General features: G+C 52.5%; 1 protein-coding gene across 10 annotated transcripts in view; it reads right to left on the reverse strand.

Moving 5' to 3' along the window:
- sema4d (sema domain, immunoglobulin domain (Ig), transmembrane domain (TM) and short cytoplasmic domain, (semaphorin) 4D) overlaps nucleotides 1-13,589 on the reverse strand; it is a 266,716-nt gene that overhangs the window by 41,592 nt on the left and 211,535 nt on the right. For all 10 annotated transcript variants that reach the window (XM_072516791.1, XM_072516789.1, XM_072516788.1 and 7 more), the window contains 2 exons: nucleotides 7,138-7,310; nucleotides 4,392-4,444 (listed from right to left, as the gene is read on the reverse strand). In XM_072516791.1, coding sequence (XP_072372892.1) covers nucleotides 4,392-4,444; nucleotides 7,138-7,310 — 226 coding nt within the window. The remainder of the gene's footprint in view (nucleotides 1-4,391; nucleotides 4,445-7,137; nucleotides 7,311-13,589) is intronic.

Below are 13,589 nucleotides of genomic sequence, written 5' to 3' on the forward strand. Positions count from 1 at the left end.
CGGCACTTGGGCCTCACCGGCTGGTTCTGGCACAGACTTTTCTTGTGCAGGGTCCTCCCTGGGTTGGCCCTAGAGCTCTTACTGCCGTTCAGCCGCTACAGAGTCAGCAGCTGCCATGTAGATCGCGAGCATTGCTGGCTGTCGTCCAAAATCCATGTCCCTGCAGGTGGAACGGCTGGTGAGAAAGATGTCAGCAGTAAATGGTTTGGGTTCCACCAGGGCCATTTGGCTCCAGATCTCATCAAAGCATTGGTCCAAGCATGCGCTAAGCAAACAAGGGCTATAGAGAGTGATTGCCCTTGCCATTAAGGCAGAATTTGACCGAGTGGCATCATGGAGCCCGAGCAAAACTGGAGTCAATGGAAATAAATGGGAAAACTCACCAATAGTTAAGAGTCATGCCTTACACAAAGGAAAATAGCTGTGGTTGTTGGAAGCCAATCATCTCAGGCACGGGTGTGATGAATGTAGAAATTTCAGATATACTGTATTATATGGATTTGGTGCAGTCAGGATTAAAAGGTCGGGGAGTGGGGATGGGGGAGGAGTATGACTGCTACAGAAGTCATGTTTTTAAAAATCCTAATTTGAAAGGCAGCAGGCTTTTTGGACACACAGGTGCAATGAAAACATCGTAAAAGTTGGGCAATTAGACTTCTGTTTATATTAAGAGCATTTCCTGGGGAGTCGACAAATGGAGACATTGGGCGGGATTCTCCGACACCCCGGCGATGAGTCGGAGAATCACCGGGGGTCGGCGTGATTCCCGTCCCCACCAGCCGGCGAATTCTCCAGCCCCCCAAAAATCCCCCCCTGACGTGAATTGTGCGCCCCCCCCCTCGGAGAATGGCGAGGACCGGCGCGACGCAAAGGGCCCCGGGGCCACACGAATTCTCCGGCCCGCAATGGGCTGAGCGGCCGCCCGTTTTAGGCCCGTCCCGCCGGCGTAAATTAAGGTAGGTACTTACCGGCGGGACTCGGCTCCACGGGCGGCCTCCAAGGCCCTCGGGGGGGGCACGGGGGGATCTGGCACTGGGGGGTGCCCCCACAGTGGCCTGGCCTGCGATCAGAGCCCACCGATCCGCGGGCGGGCCTGTGCCGTGGGGGCACTCTATTCCTCTGCGTCGGCTGCTGTAACAGTCCACGATGGCCGAGGCAGAGATGAACCCCTGCGCATGCACTGGGATGACACCAGCATACGCTGGTGCTCCCGCACATGCGCCAACTCGCGCCTGCCGGCGGAGACCCTTCGGCACCGGTTGACATGGCGCCAAGCCCCTTCTGTGCCGGCCGGCACGGCGCAAACCACTCCGGTGCCGGCCTTGCCCCTGAAGGTGCGGAGGATTCCGCACCTTTGGGTTGGCGCGACGCAGGAGTGGTTCACGCCACTCCTTCGTGCCGGAGTTGCCAGCCCCGCCGGTTTGCGGAGAATCCCGCCCATTGTGTTTAGTATTATTAAGATTATGTAGTTAATGGGAAGAGCCAATGGCTGAAGCAGTCAGGTGTTAAAGTTGCAGTTTAAAGAAGTTTAGTTTTAGATTGGGATTTGTTCCGAATACAGTGAGGTTTCTCGGTCTGTGGGCAGACTAGCAGCTTCTATCAAGACAGTTCAATCAAAGATTAGACTGGGGACAGGATAAGAGCAATTTCAAAGGCTGGCAGTTTAAACAGTAGTGGAGCCAGGCAAGAATCTGCAAGCTAGGTCCTGAAGGATACTGTTTTCTCAAAATGGTTTATCCAAGACATCTCTTTCCAGCAAGTATTCCAGAGTCTGGTAACTGTATTTAAAAGTGGATTGTGGTCCAAAATGGGTTTCTGTTTGAGTCGAGATAAAGATAGTAGTTAAGATTGTTTCACTGTATTGCTAAGCATTGTTTAACCAGTAATTGAAAGCTATTATTTGTCATTATGCTGCTAAAGTTAATAACACGGTGTTGGCAATAAAGTTTCTTTTAATATACCGTGGGCGGGATTCTCCGGCCGCCCGCCGGGTCGGTGAATCGCCAGGGGAGGCGGCGTAAATTCCGCCCCCACCGGCTGCTGAATTCTCTGGCGCCGGGGATTTGGCGGGGGCAGGAATCGCGCCGCGCCGGTCGGCGGCCGCTGGCAGAGGCTCCCCCCCCGGCGATTCTCCGGCCCGTGATGGGCCGATTGGCCACCCGTTTCGGCCAGTCCCGCCGGCGTATGTTACACCAGGTATTTGGCCAGCGGGACCTTGCTGCGCGGGTGGCCTCCGGAGTCCACGGGGGAATGGGCCCCAGGGGGTGCCCCCATGGTGGCCTGGCCTGCGATCGGGGCCCACCGATCCTCGGGCGGGCCTGTTCCGTGGGGGCACTCCATTGATCCTCGTCGGCCGCTGTGGTCCTCCGCGATGGCCGACGCGGAGATGAACGCCCCCTGCACATGCGCGGGGGTGACGCCAGCACACGCTGGCGCTCCCGCACATGCGCCAACTCGTGCCGGCCGGCGGAGGTCCTTCGCCGCCGGTTGGCATGGCGCCAAGCTCCTTCCCCGCCGGCCGGCGCGGCGACAACCACTCCGGGGTCGGCCTAGCCCCTGAAGGTGCAGAGGATTCCGCACCTTTGGTGTGGCCCGTCACCGGAGTGGAGAATCCCGCCGCACATGCCTATTTGTGGGCGAAATCAATCCTGGAGCGGCGTATCCCTTCCTCACAGTCTTACAAATTAAATAAAGTATTGGGATTTCTGTCCAGTATCCTAACAAATCTTGGAGTCTGGTCCGGGATCATAATACGGGACAATGCTGTCGGAATTTCTCAGGGTGATGTCCTAGGCCCAACTATCTTCAGCTGATTCATCAATGATATTCCCTCCAAAATAAGGTCAAAGTGGGAATGTTCACTGATGATTGCACATTTTCCAGTTCCACTCACAACTACTCAGCTACTGCATCTAGATAAAGGTAGGCACTTCAGTCCTTGATACCTTCTTGGCTCCACTTTGTGTTCTTCAGATGATGTCGACTTCCACAATGTAGATTTCACTAGAGATTAAAGTGTGCAACTAGATCGGAACAACATTCAGGTTTGGGCTTTGCGTCACACAAGTACCGCACGCTGATCATCCCCAACAAGGGAGAATCTAACCATCTCCCCCTGACATTCAACAACAACACCATCACAAATCTCCTATCATCAACATCCTGGGGTTACCACTGAACAGAACTTAACTAAACTAGACATACAAATGCTGTGGTTGCAAGAGCAGGACAGGGAATTCTGCAGCAAATAACTCATCTCCCAACTCTCCGAAGTCTGTCCCCCATTTATAAGGCACTAGCCAGGACGGTGATGGAATACTCTCCACTTGTACTTGGATGAATGAAGCTCCAACAACACTCAAGGTATTCAATACCATCCAGGGCAAAGCAACTTGCTCGGCACTCAACCTACTACCTTAAAAATAGAATCATAGAATCCCTACAGTGCAAAAGGAGGCCGTTTGGCCAATCGAGTCTGCAAAGACCCTCCGAATGAGCATCCTATCTAGGCCCACCTAACGGTTGGACACTAAGGGGCAATGTAGCATGGCCAACCCATCTAACCTGCACATCCTTGGATTGTGGGCAGCGGCAGGATGGCACAGTAGTTAGTACTGCTGTCTCACGGCACCGGGGGCCTGGGTTCGATCCCAGCCCCAGGTCACTGCGTGTAGAGTTTGCACATTCTCCCCGTGTTTGCGTGGGTCTCTCCCCCACAACCCAAAGGTGTGCAGGGTAGGTGGATTGGCCACACTAAATTGCCCCTTAATTATCAGAATTGGGCAATTTAAATTTTAAAAGAAATCTTTGAATTGTGGGAGGAAACCAACCCAGCCACCCAAGGTTGGAATTGAACCCGGGTCCCTGGTGCTGTGAGGCATCAGTGCTAACCACTGTGGCTGCCCCTGCCACCGTGCTGGTGTACCTACACCATAAGGACTGCAGCGGTTTATGACACGGTGAATCACCATTTTCTCAAGGACAAATAGGGATGGTCAACAATTGCTGGTCTCTACTCTGACGCTCACATCGCATGAATTAATTTTTTAAAATCCTAGATGGAAATATATACTCCATTTTCTGATGCTTCAAGGTGTTGTGTCATTGCAGCTTCCCAAGTTTCTATTTATTATTTAAGTGTAGTTTTCAGTGACATTGCTTCCCAATATTGATTAGGTTTGTGACAGCCAATGCAGAAGTGGATCATCAGGAAGTTCCAGTTTCCTAATGCACAAGACCAATCATTTGCCAATTCTTTAGTGTCTTTGGAACAGCAGGAACCAAGATTTAATCCATCAATTACCAAATCTAGATATCTGGAACATGTTAAACTGCTCGTGACAATTAAAAGACATGTAGTGAATGAAGGGCATTAGCATTTGTCCACATACCATCTTCAGCTCTGCAGGCAGCTGCAGTCCCATTCAAACTCTGAACCAAATTGCTGTGGAAACAGAACAATTCATGTCCATAATTAACACTTGGAATCAACCAATTGAATACTTTTGAAATATAGTCACTGCTGTCACCTGGGAAATGTGCCAGCCCATTAGCTCACAGCAAGGTCCCACAAATAGCAACTTGATTATGACCAGATAATCTGCTTTTGCAATGTATATTGAGGGGTAAACAGTGGCCAGGACACCAGGTAGAACTCCCCACTTTTCTTCAACTAATGTCAGAGGATATTTTACCTTCACCTGAAGGGGAAGACTGGACCACATGTCATCTGGAAAATGGCATTTCCAACAGTGTAGCACTCCCTCATTATTGCACTGAAGTATCAGCCTCGGTTACACACTCAAGACTCTGGTGTGGGCTTAACTCCACAGCATTCTGATTAAGCAGGAAGATGACTATTGAACCACAGGTGACGGGTAATAGTTGAAATGAAAAGGTGACATAATTAACAAGTATGTGTCAGACATGCCTGGGAAAGGTTTTCACCACACATGCCTTTTATTTAAGCCAGGAGCAAAATATAACACTTCACTTCGGCATGGAAACTTCTAGCTGCTCCTGATCAATTCAGAGAACATAACGGCTGCAATTTTCCCTATCTGTGAAAAAGTGTTCCGCCCAGTGGGAATGCCAGTGATTCCTGCTCGCGCTAGGAGCAACACTGATGTGCCATGGTATGGCACTTGAACATTTTTGTTTAGCTAAATCTGCTTTTCTGTGCCATTCCATGGCACACCGGATCCACACTGCAACTGAGGGGGGCAGGACCTAATCTCTCGGATAGAGCCAACTCTGGTCTCAATAAATCGCCCCCAGATAGCTGGTGGGGCACTGCACTTTCTAGAACCCATTGAAGAACAAAGAGGCAGCCTAAAAAAACTGTGGTTAGAACACACCTGCTACCCTGAGTTAATGGATCCCTGCAGAGCTATAAAAATAAACAATCTGAATCTCCCCATTGAAATTGCCTCGATCTGTCTATCAGAAAGCTTTTAACAGGCAATAGGGTGTGAAATTGAATGTAAACAATGCTGTTCAAAGCTGTCAGCCTTCTAGGCATACACACAGACTACTTTAAAAGGCAATGAAATTGAATTTGCAAAATCCACTTCAAAGGTTTTCACCACTTTAAAGGGATTACTTTAGCTTCATCTCACAGACATTTAAAGTTGACATATGGAGAGATTTTTTAAAAGGGTTTAGGGATTTGGATAAGAATACTTTCACTTTATTATGAGGAATGTGCATTTCTGAGATACTGAGTGACTGCTTAAATGGTACAGGTCTACAGATGAGAACATTTTCACTTTATTATGAGAACATTTTAATTTTACATACTGACCGACTGTTTGGTCCGGTTGATGATAAATCAAAGTTTTATGTATTTAAAAGAAAATTTGATGGGGAGAGCAGCAGTCAAACAAGCACCATCCCAGGAAGGATACCGGACTTGAGTATTTCCAGCCCAGCGCAAGCCCCCCCTGACCCCCACCCTTGGCACCCTGGCGGCAATTGTTGGGAAGGTACTTGCCACGTTGCAACCCATTGGACTGCAAAGTGCCAGGTCCACATTCCTCAATACTTGCACCAATTCACACTAGAGCATCTAAGCTGGCTGGAGACTTGTGCATTTTGGCCGTCATTGAGATGCAAAATAGCTCTATTTATATCAGGTCTGAGCAGGAAGCTCGATGGGGACATCAGGGTACCTGCTATGGCCGGGCACGAAGACTCGCAACAGGACTGCAGTCTGGCATGAATCCTGATTTCAGCCCGCATGGGATCCTGCAGACCATCCCGAGTCCCGGGTTTAGCAAGTGGCCCCAGAGTATCCCGACCAACGTCCATTTGTTCAGCAGCAGTTACAACACCCACAGCAAAGATACTTCAAAGACAGTTTCAGTAAGATCCCAAATCCACTGTAGTAGATAAGGGGTAGAAAGTCATGCAAAAAAAAAGATAAAAGTCCCCAATTCTTTTTTTTCCAAGGGGTAATTTAGCGTGGCAAATCCACCTACCCTGCACATCTTTGGGTTGTGGGGTTGAGACCCACGCAGACATGGAGAGAATGTGCAAATTCCACACAACACTGATCTGGGGCCGGGACCAAACCCGGGTCCTCAGCGCCATGAGGCAGCAGTGCTAACCACTGCATCACCGTGCCACCTTAAATAAAATGATATTTTTTTAAGGTGAGAAGAAAAAATAAGCAACTGCATCTTAAACAAATACAAGAAATTAAAATCCATTGTGGAAAACAGGGGACAATCCACAATTTGATTGCAAGGCACTTAATTCAGATAATCATATATGCAATGAAGCTGCAACTTGCAAAATTATTTAATTTGCTTAATTTGAATGATTGGATATTTGATTTCCTTTTAAATACATAAAACTTTGATTTATCATCAACTGGGAGGAGGTGGCTCTAAGACACAAATAGTGCTAGATAAACAGCATTTAAAATATATTAGGGCCCTGCATCTTTCAGCAGCAATAAGACAAGTAATATACTACTTCAATAAATTTGCTGCATGATAATGATTTTGTTCAGCAGGGTGAAGCCAAACATCAATACCATCAATATACTCTAATACCATAGCATATGCATGAAAGCCCACTGGATGGCCAAAATAGGTATATAAATTTACGATATTTTGTGTTACATACACAGACCTCTCATGGGTATCCTCTTTCGTAATCCAGGTGCAGATTTTATTTTGGGGGTTCCAGGCACAATAGGGATCTCTTGCCAAAATGCAATCCATGCAAGTTCTGTACTTTTCACAAAAAGCAACAGGGACTTGAACAACGCCAGAATGAGATCCTGCATAAAGATTCTTTTTGTCCTACAAGTGGAATGACATGAATACTCTATTAATTTAACGAGTGTTGCTGAGCTGTAGAAAGATTATGAACACCATCAAATGTAATCAAACATTACTAGAAGAGATCAAAGTAGCAGGGAACGCTAAAATCAAAACAAAAACTCTCCTCGTTAAAATTTCCAGTTCTGAAGATGTCTGGCCATTGAGCAGATATTTTCCCATCAATCATTAGTTTGGGTCTTTTAAGACCCAAATTCCGGAGAGGAGGTGAGAGTGACTTCCTTTACAACAAGGCAGCATTTGACCAACTGTGGCATCGGGGAGCTCCACTAATGGGAATAAGAAGCAAAGTTCTCCACTGGCTGGAGCCATGCCTAGAATAAAGGAAGATAACTGTGGTTGTTGAAGGTCAATCATCTCAATCCCAGGATATTACATGAGTTCTTCAGGGTAGTGTCCTAGGTCCAATCATCTTTAGTCATTTCATCAATGATCTTCTCTTCATCTTAAATCAGAAGTGGGATTATTAGCTGATAATTTCACAGTATCCAGTTCCATTCACAACTCCTCAGACACGGGTGCACCACAGTGTGCCAGTCAATGACTATCTCCAACAAGAGAGAATCTAACCATCTCCTTTTGACATTCAATAGCATTACCATCACAAGCAGCCATCAACATCCAGAGAGTCAGCATGGCCCAGAAACTTAACTGGATAAGCAACATAAACACTGTGATTAGAAGAGATCAAAGAATAGCTATTCTGCGGCATGCAAGCCACTTCCTGGCTAACCTTTCCAAAGCTTTTCCACCATCTGCAAAGCACAAGTCAAGAATGTGATGAAAATCTCTCCACTTGTGTGGACGGGTGCAGCACCTACAATACTCGAAGTTCAACACCACCCAGGACACAAAACAGCCTGTTCAATTTGGACCGAATCCGCCACCCTAATATCACTTCCTCCATCACCGGTAGTATGTACCATCTGTGTGATAAACTGCAGAAACTTGCCACGGTTCCTTCAACTGCACTTTTTAAAACTCACAGCCTATACGGTCTAGAAGAACAAGGTCAGCAAGCACCATCACCTGAAGATCCTATTCTGGGTCACACATTATCCTGGCTTGGAAATATATCAGTTTCATCTACATCAAAATCTGGACCTTTAACAACACTGTGGATATACTTAAACTACATGGATGGCTGCAGTTCAAGAAGGCAGCTCACCACCACCATCTCAAAGATTGTTCTTGATGGGCAACAAAAGATGGCCTTGCCAGCAACGCTCACACCCCATGAACAAAATAAAATGGATTGGTAGTGGGACAGAATTTGGCATTCCTCCCCATCCCATATGTATATCAATCTCTGGCTTGGATTGGCTACACTTTTGTTTAGATCTGCACTGCAGGTATGATTCATTACTCACCACAGTTGCATTGAGTGAAGTCACTGTCTTTAAGGACGGGAGAAAAAAGAAAGAATAGGGAGGCCGTTTTTATTGTTGCAGCTGCAGAATATTGGAGATCCTGGATGCCAGTGTGCTCCACAGCAATCACATCTGCAGTAAGTGTCTGCAGCAAGAGGAACTCCAGCTCAGAGTTGGTGAACTGTAGTCTGAGCTTTGGATACAGCCATGCACTCGGGATGGGGATGATCCAGTTGTCATGGTTCTTGTGGGTACCAACAGCATAAACAGAACTCTGTTCTGCTTGGGGATTATGCCAAATGAAGAAGCAAAACCACAAAGGAAATAATCTCTAGATTATTAACTGAGCCATGAGCGAAATGGGTTTCAATTCATGGGGCACTGGCATGGTGTTCACTGAACCATGGTGGGACCAGTGGTCAGGTGAGTCATATAACTAGGGCAATAGACAGGGGGCGCGATTCTCCACTCCTACGCCGAAGTGGCCGCGCCGTCGTGAACGCCGTCGAGGTTCACGACGGCGCGGAACGGCCCCGATCCCGACCGATTCAGGGAATTCGGCGAGAACCTCGGGGGGGGGGGGGGGGGGGTTCCGCGAAGGCCGCATGGTCACCGTGCGATGCCCGAATGACGCACCGCTGCGTCATAAATTGCGCGAACCGCGCACAGAGGACCCGGAGGAGAACTGAGGAGATGGCTGAGCCCCGAAGAGCCGCACCGAGGTTCCGGGATACGGACCTGGACACCCTGGTGGATGAGGCGGAGCGGAGAAGGGACACCCTCTGCCCAAGACGTGGGCATCGCCAGCCATCCAGCGCGGTGAGGCGCGGCTGGCGGGAGGTGGGCACTGCAGTCAGTGCTGTGGACCCCCGGACGGGGGAGCAGTGCCGCAAGAAGCTGCACGACCTCACCCCGGGCTGCCAGGGTAAGTGCCATGAGGGTGCCCCCAGGCTCCCCCCCGGCACGGGGGGGGGGGGGGCGTTGGGAGTGTTGGGGGGGACTGGGGCATCAGGGGCGATGTTGGGGGGGGTCAGAGGGTTTGGGGGGGGTCACGGTGCCCAACTATCTACTCGACCCACATGAGCCCCGGGACCCCCCTGGAGCGAACCCATGGTGTGCTGTCTCCTGAACCAGCAACAATGTTGTCAATATCTGCATGCCCTGATGATACCCGCCTAATGGTGATGCTTTATCCAACGCCACCGCCCCCCCCCCCCCCCCCGGACAAGACAGCGCATAACCAGCGGGAGCGCATGAGAACTGGAGGGGGTGCTCCGGTCCTGCACCCCCTAACCATTCACGAGCAGAGGGCCCTGGTCCTCGCTGGGGGTATCCGCCAGGTCGGAGGCGCAGAAGCAAGTGAGAGAACCCTGCATGTCCTCTCCACCCCCAACCCGTCATCGCGCCCCTCACACTCTGGCCACTGCATCCCAGATCCCATCCCCCCTCGCACTCTGGCCACTGCACCCCAGATCCCATCCCCCCCTCACACTCTGGCCACTGCATCCCAGATCCCATCCCCCCTCACACTCTGGCCACTGCACCCCAGATCCCATCCCCCCTCACACTGTGCACCCACCACCACCATACACCCGGGCCACCGTGTCTAACAAACCCCGAATCTTTTATGTTTCCCAGGGCCATCCGCCGAACCTTCAGGGACGTCTCGCCCAGGAAGCAGCACAACGCCACCCACCGCATCGGCACCCAGTGACGCACGCCAGAGGTTGGCAGTTGGTCGGACAGGAGGGCAGACCTCACAATCTGGGACACAGGACCGGGAAGCTGAGACCTCCGGGACAGACATTAGTCAGGGGCACAGGGTGGACAGTAATGCCGAAGCCCACATCACGGCCACACACCCGCTGGATCGAACTGGAGGTCAAGACGACATGGCCCGCATGGAGCTTGCGCCTGGCCATGAGGGGGACCAATACACACCAGACTTCTTGACGGATGATGACCTCGAGCTTGCGGCACTGCTGTCTCCCACACCGTTCACCATCGCAGAGACACTCACCTCGGTTGGGCAGATAAGTGATGAGGCTCCCGGGTCACGGTCTGGTGCGCACCCCGCAGCCGAGCCGGTACAGCAGGTGGAGTTTGGAGCAGCCGAGGGGCTGGACGGTCAGAGGGCAGCCCAGGCCCAGCAACCAGCTGCCACCCAGACGGTTCCCGGTTCCTGGATGTAATTGACCTACCCGGACAACCGATGCGTATGGACACCCAGGGACTGAGTAACGGGATGAGGGCCATCTTCCAGGACCTGCACACGCAGCTGGAGGAGTCTCCAGGAGCAGGGAGTGGTGCCGCTCATCGCAGCCACCCAGGCCGACACCGCACGGGTGCCGTCCGCGGTGGAGGCAATGGGTGAAGGGGTTTTGGCCATGGGTCAGGTTCTGCAAGGCGTTGGGCTTACCGTGCACGCGTCATCCATGGCCCAGGAGAGGGCTGCCCTCTCACAGGTAGCCATGCGCCAGAGCCAACACATCATTGCCGCCACTCTCCGGGCCCTGGCGGAGTCTCACCATGCCATGGCCTGGTCCCAGCAGGCGATGGCAGAGTCCCAGCAGTCAGTCACAGAGAGCATAGACCGCCTGGCGCACGTGATGGATGGCATCGCGCACTCACAGGTCGAGATCGCACAGACCTTGGCAGGAATGTGGCACTCCCTGGGCTCCGTCTCGGCGAACATTCGGACCGTGGTCGATACCGCTGCAGGCCTCCAGGACTGGCAGCACCAGGTGTCGGGGGTGCAACGGGGCATGTCTCCGAGCGCATCTCCGTCCCACAGTGAGGCCCGGGGGCCACCGGGCTCCCCGAGGGAGGAGGAGATTCTGGGACCCGTCCCGGTAGCTCCACCAAGGGACGTCCCGGTACACTCGGCCTCCCCCCGTTCCATCCCTGGCGCATCTGGTGGGGAGCGGGCAGGTCAGGGTGGCACCACGCCACCCAGCACGCCCGCAGAGCAGCCTGGCCCATCGAAGCCGGGCCGCCCCAGGAAACGTGTGCCGAAGGGGAGCCATGTCGAAGGGCGTGATTCACAGCAGTCCACCTCCACTCCTGCTGTACCATCTGGGAACACACCTCGACGTAGTGGTAGGGCCCGTAAGGCAAAGTCGTTAGGCACACAAGAAGTTGGCACGGGTGCAGGGCACAGTCTAGTTGTAGTGGGTAGGGCACCTATGTTCACCACACGAATAAACGCATTGTTAAATTTGACTTGTAAGACTGTGCTATGTCCGGTGCCAGGGGGCTCGGGAGGGTGCCCGATTGGCGTCGTGGTATACGAGCCGTTCAAGGTCTGTTCCGGATGTGGTGACCCTCTCTTCCCCCCCCCCCCCCCACCCATAATCGGATACCGTTGTCCTCGGTACACCGACGCCAGCCACCCCACACGGTGCATGTGGTGAAATATCCGTCACGAAGGCTGTGACCACCGGAGTGCATGGTTCAGCTATAGCCACGAGTCAGACCTTGGCTGGCGAATCTGAGCACACAGCTCATCGCAGAGCGGGCTGTCATCATTCAACATGGCACTGATCACACCCACTTACCCAATCATCAATGTTGTGCAATCCCGTAGTGCCGCAATGGTAAGGTGATGTGGAATTGTTGCCGTGAACGCGGTGCGGGGGGTGGTGGGTGCTGTGTGGTGCCCGTGTACAGGAGTGACGGTGCAAGTGGCAGTGTTCATCAAATCCCACCCCCACAGTGCGTAAACCGTGCGGCCACCAACGCGTCACGTGCCCGCTGTCCTCGGCGGTGCCGTCACGCAGCCTCCTGGGCGTAACAAGCAGCCGGGCAGTGTCTGTGTCCTGCGCCCCTCCCCCCACCCTGATGCGCCCCATCATCCTCATCCTCCTCCTCCCCATCCCCCTTGTTTGCGTTGGTTCCGGTGCCGTCGGGTCCTCCCTCCGGCTCCTCCACCAGGTCATCTCCCCTCTGCATGGCAATGTTGTGCAGCGCATAGCAGACCACAACTATGTGACCGACCCTGTCGGGCCGGTACTGCAGGGACCCTGCTGATCGGTCCAGGCACCTGAATTGCATCTTCAGCAGGCCGAAGCACCGCTCCACCACACCCCTGGTTGCTGCATGCGCCTCGTTGTATAGGCTCTCCGCGTTGGTCTGATGCCTCTGTATTGGCGTCAGCAGCCATGACCTCAATGGATTGCCCTTGTCGCCCAGCAACCAGCCCCTCAGTCGGGGGGGGGGGCATCCATCGAACATTGCGGGGATGAACGACTGTGCCAGAATGTAGGCGTCATGCATACTGCCGGAGTACTTTGCACACACGTGCATGATCTTCATGTGGGGGTCGCACACCACCTGAATGTTCATGGAGTACGCGCACTTCCTGTTCATGAACACGTCCCTGCTGTCTGCAGGCGGGCGCATGGGGACGTGCACACCATCGCTGACACCCTGGACCATCGGTATCCCGGCCACCTTGGCGAATCCACGTGCCCGTGCTTCCTGCTGTGCTCGGTCCTCGGGGAATTGAATTTACCTGTCCGCGATGGCGTACAAGGCGTCGGTGACGGCCCTGATGCACCTGTTGAACAATGCCTGTGATATCCCGGAGAGGTCCCCGCTCGGCGCCTGGAAGGAACCGGTCGCATAGAAGTTTAGGGCCATCGTCACCTTGACAGAGACTGGTATCGCGTGTCCTCCTCCCATTCCACGTGGTGAGAGGTGTGCCACGAGCTGGCATATATGTGCGACCATCTCCCTGCTGAACCGTAGTCTCCTGCATGTGATGCCCGGTAGGGCCTCGAACGACATTCTGTCACGGTACACCCTCGGCCTTGCTGGACGCCTGTGGCGCCCTGGCACCACCATCAGTGGATCCTCGTGCTCCACCTGC

The sequence above is a fragment of the Scyliorhinus torazame genome, chromosome 9, assembly GCF_047496885.1.
Source record: "Scyliorhinus torazame isolate Kashiwa2021f chromosome 9, sScyTor2.1, whole genome shotgun sequence".
In the NCBI taxonomy this organism is placed as follows: Eukaryota; Metazoa; Chordata; class Chondrichthyes; order Carcharhiniformes; family Scyliorhinidae; genus Scyliorhinus; species Scyliorhinus torazame.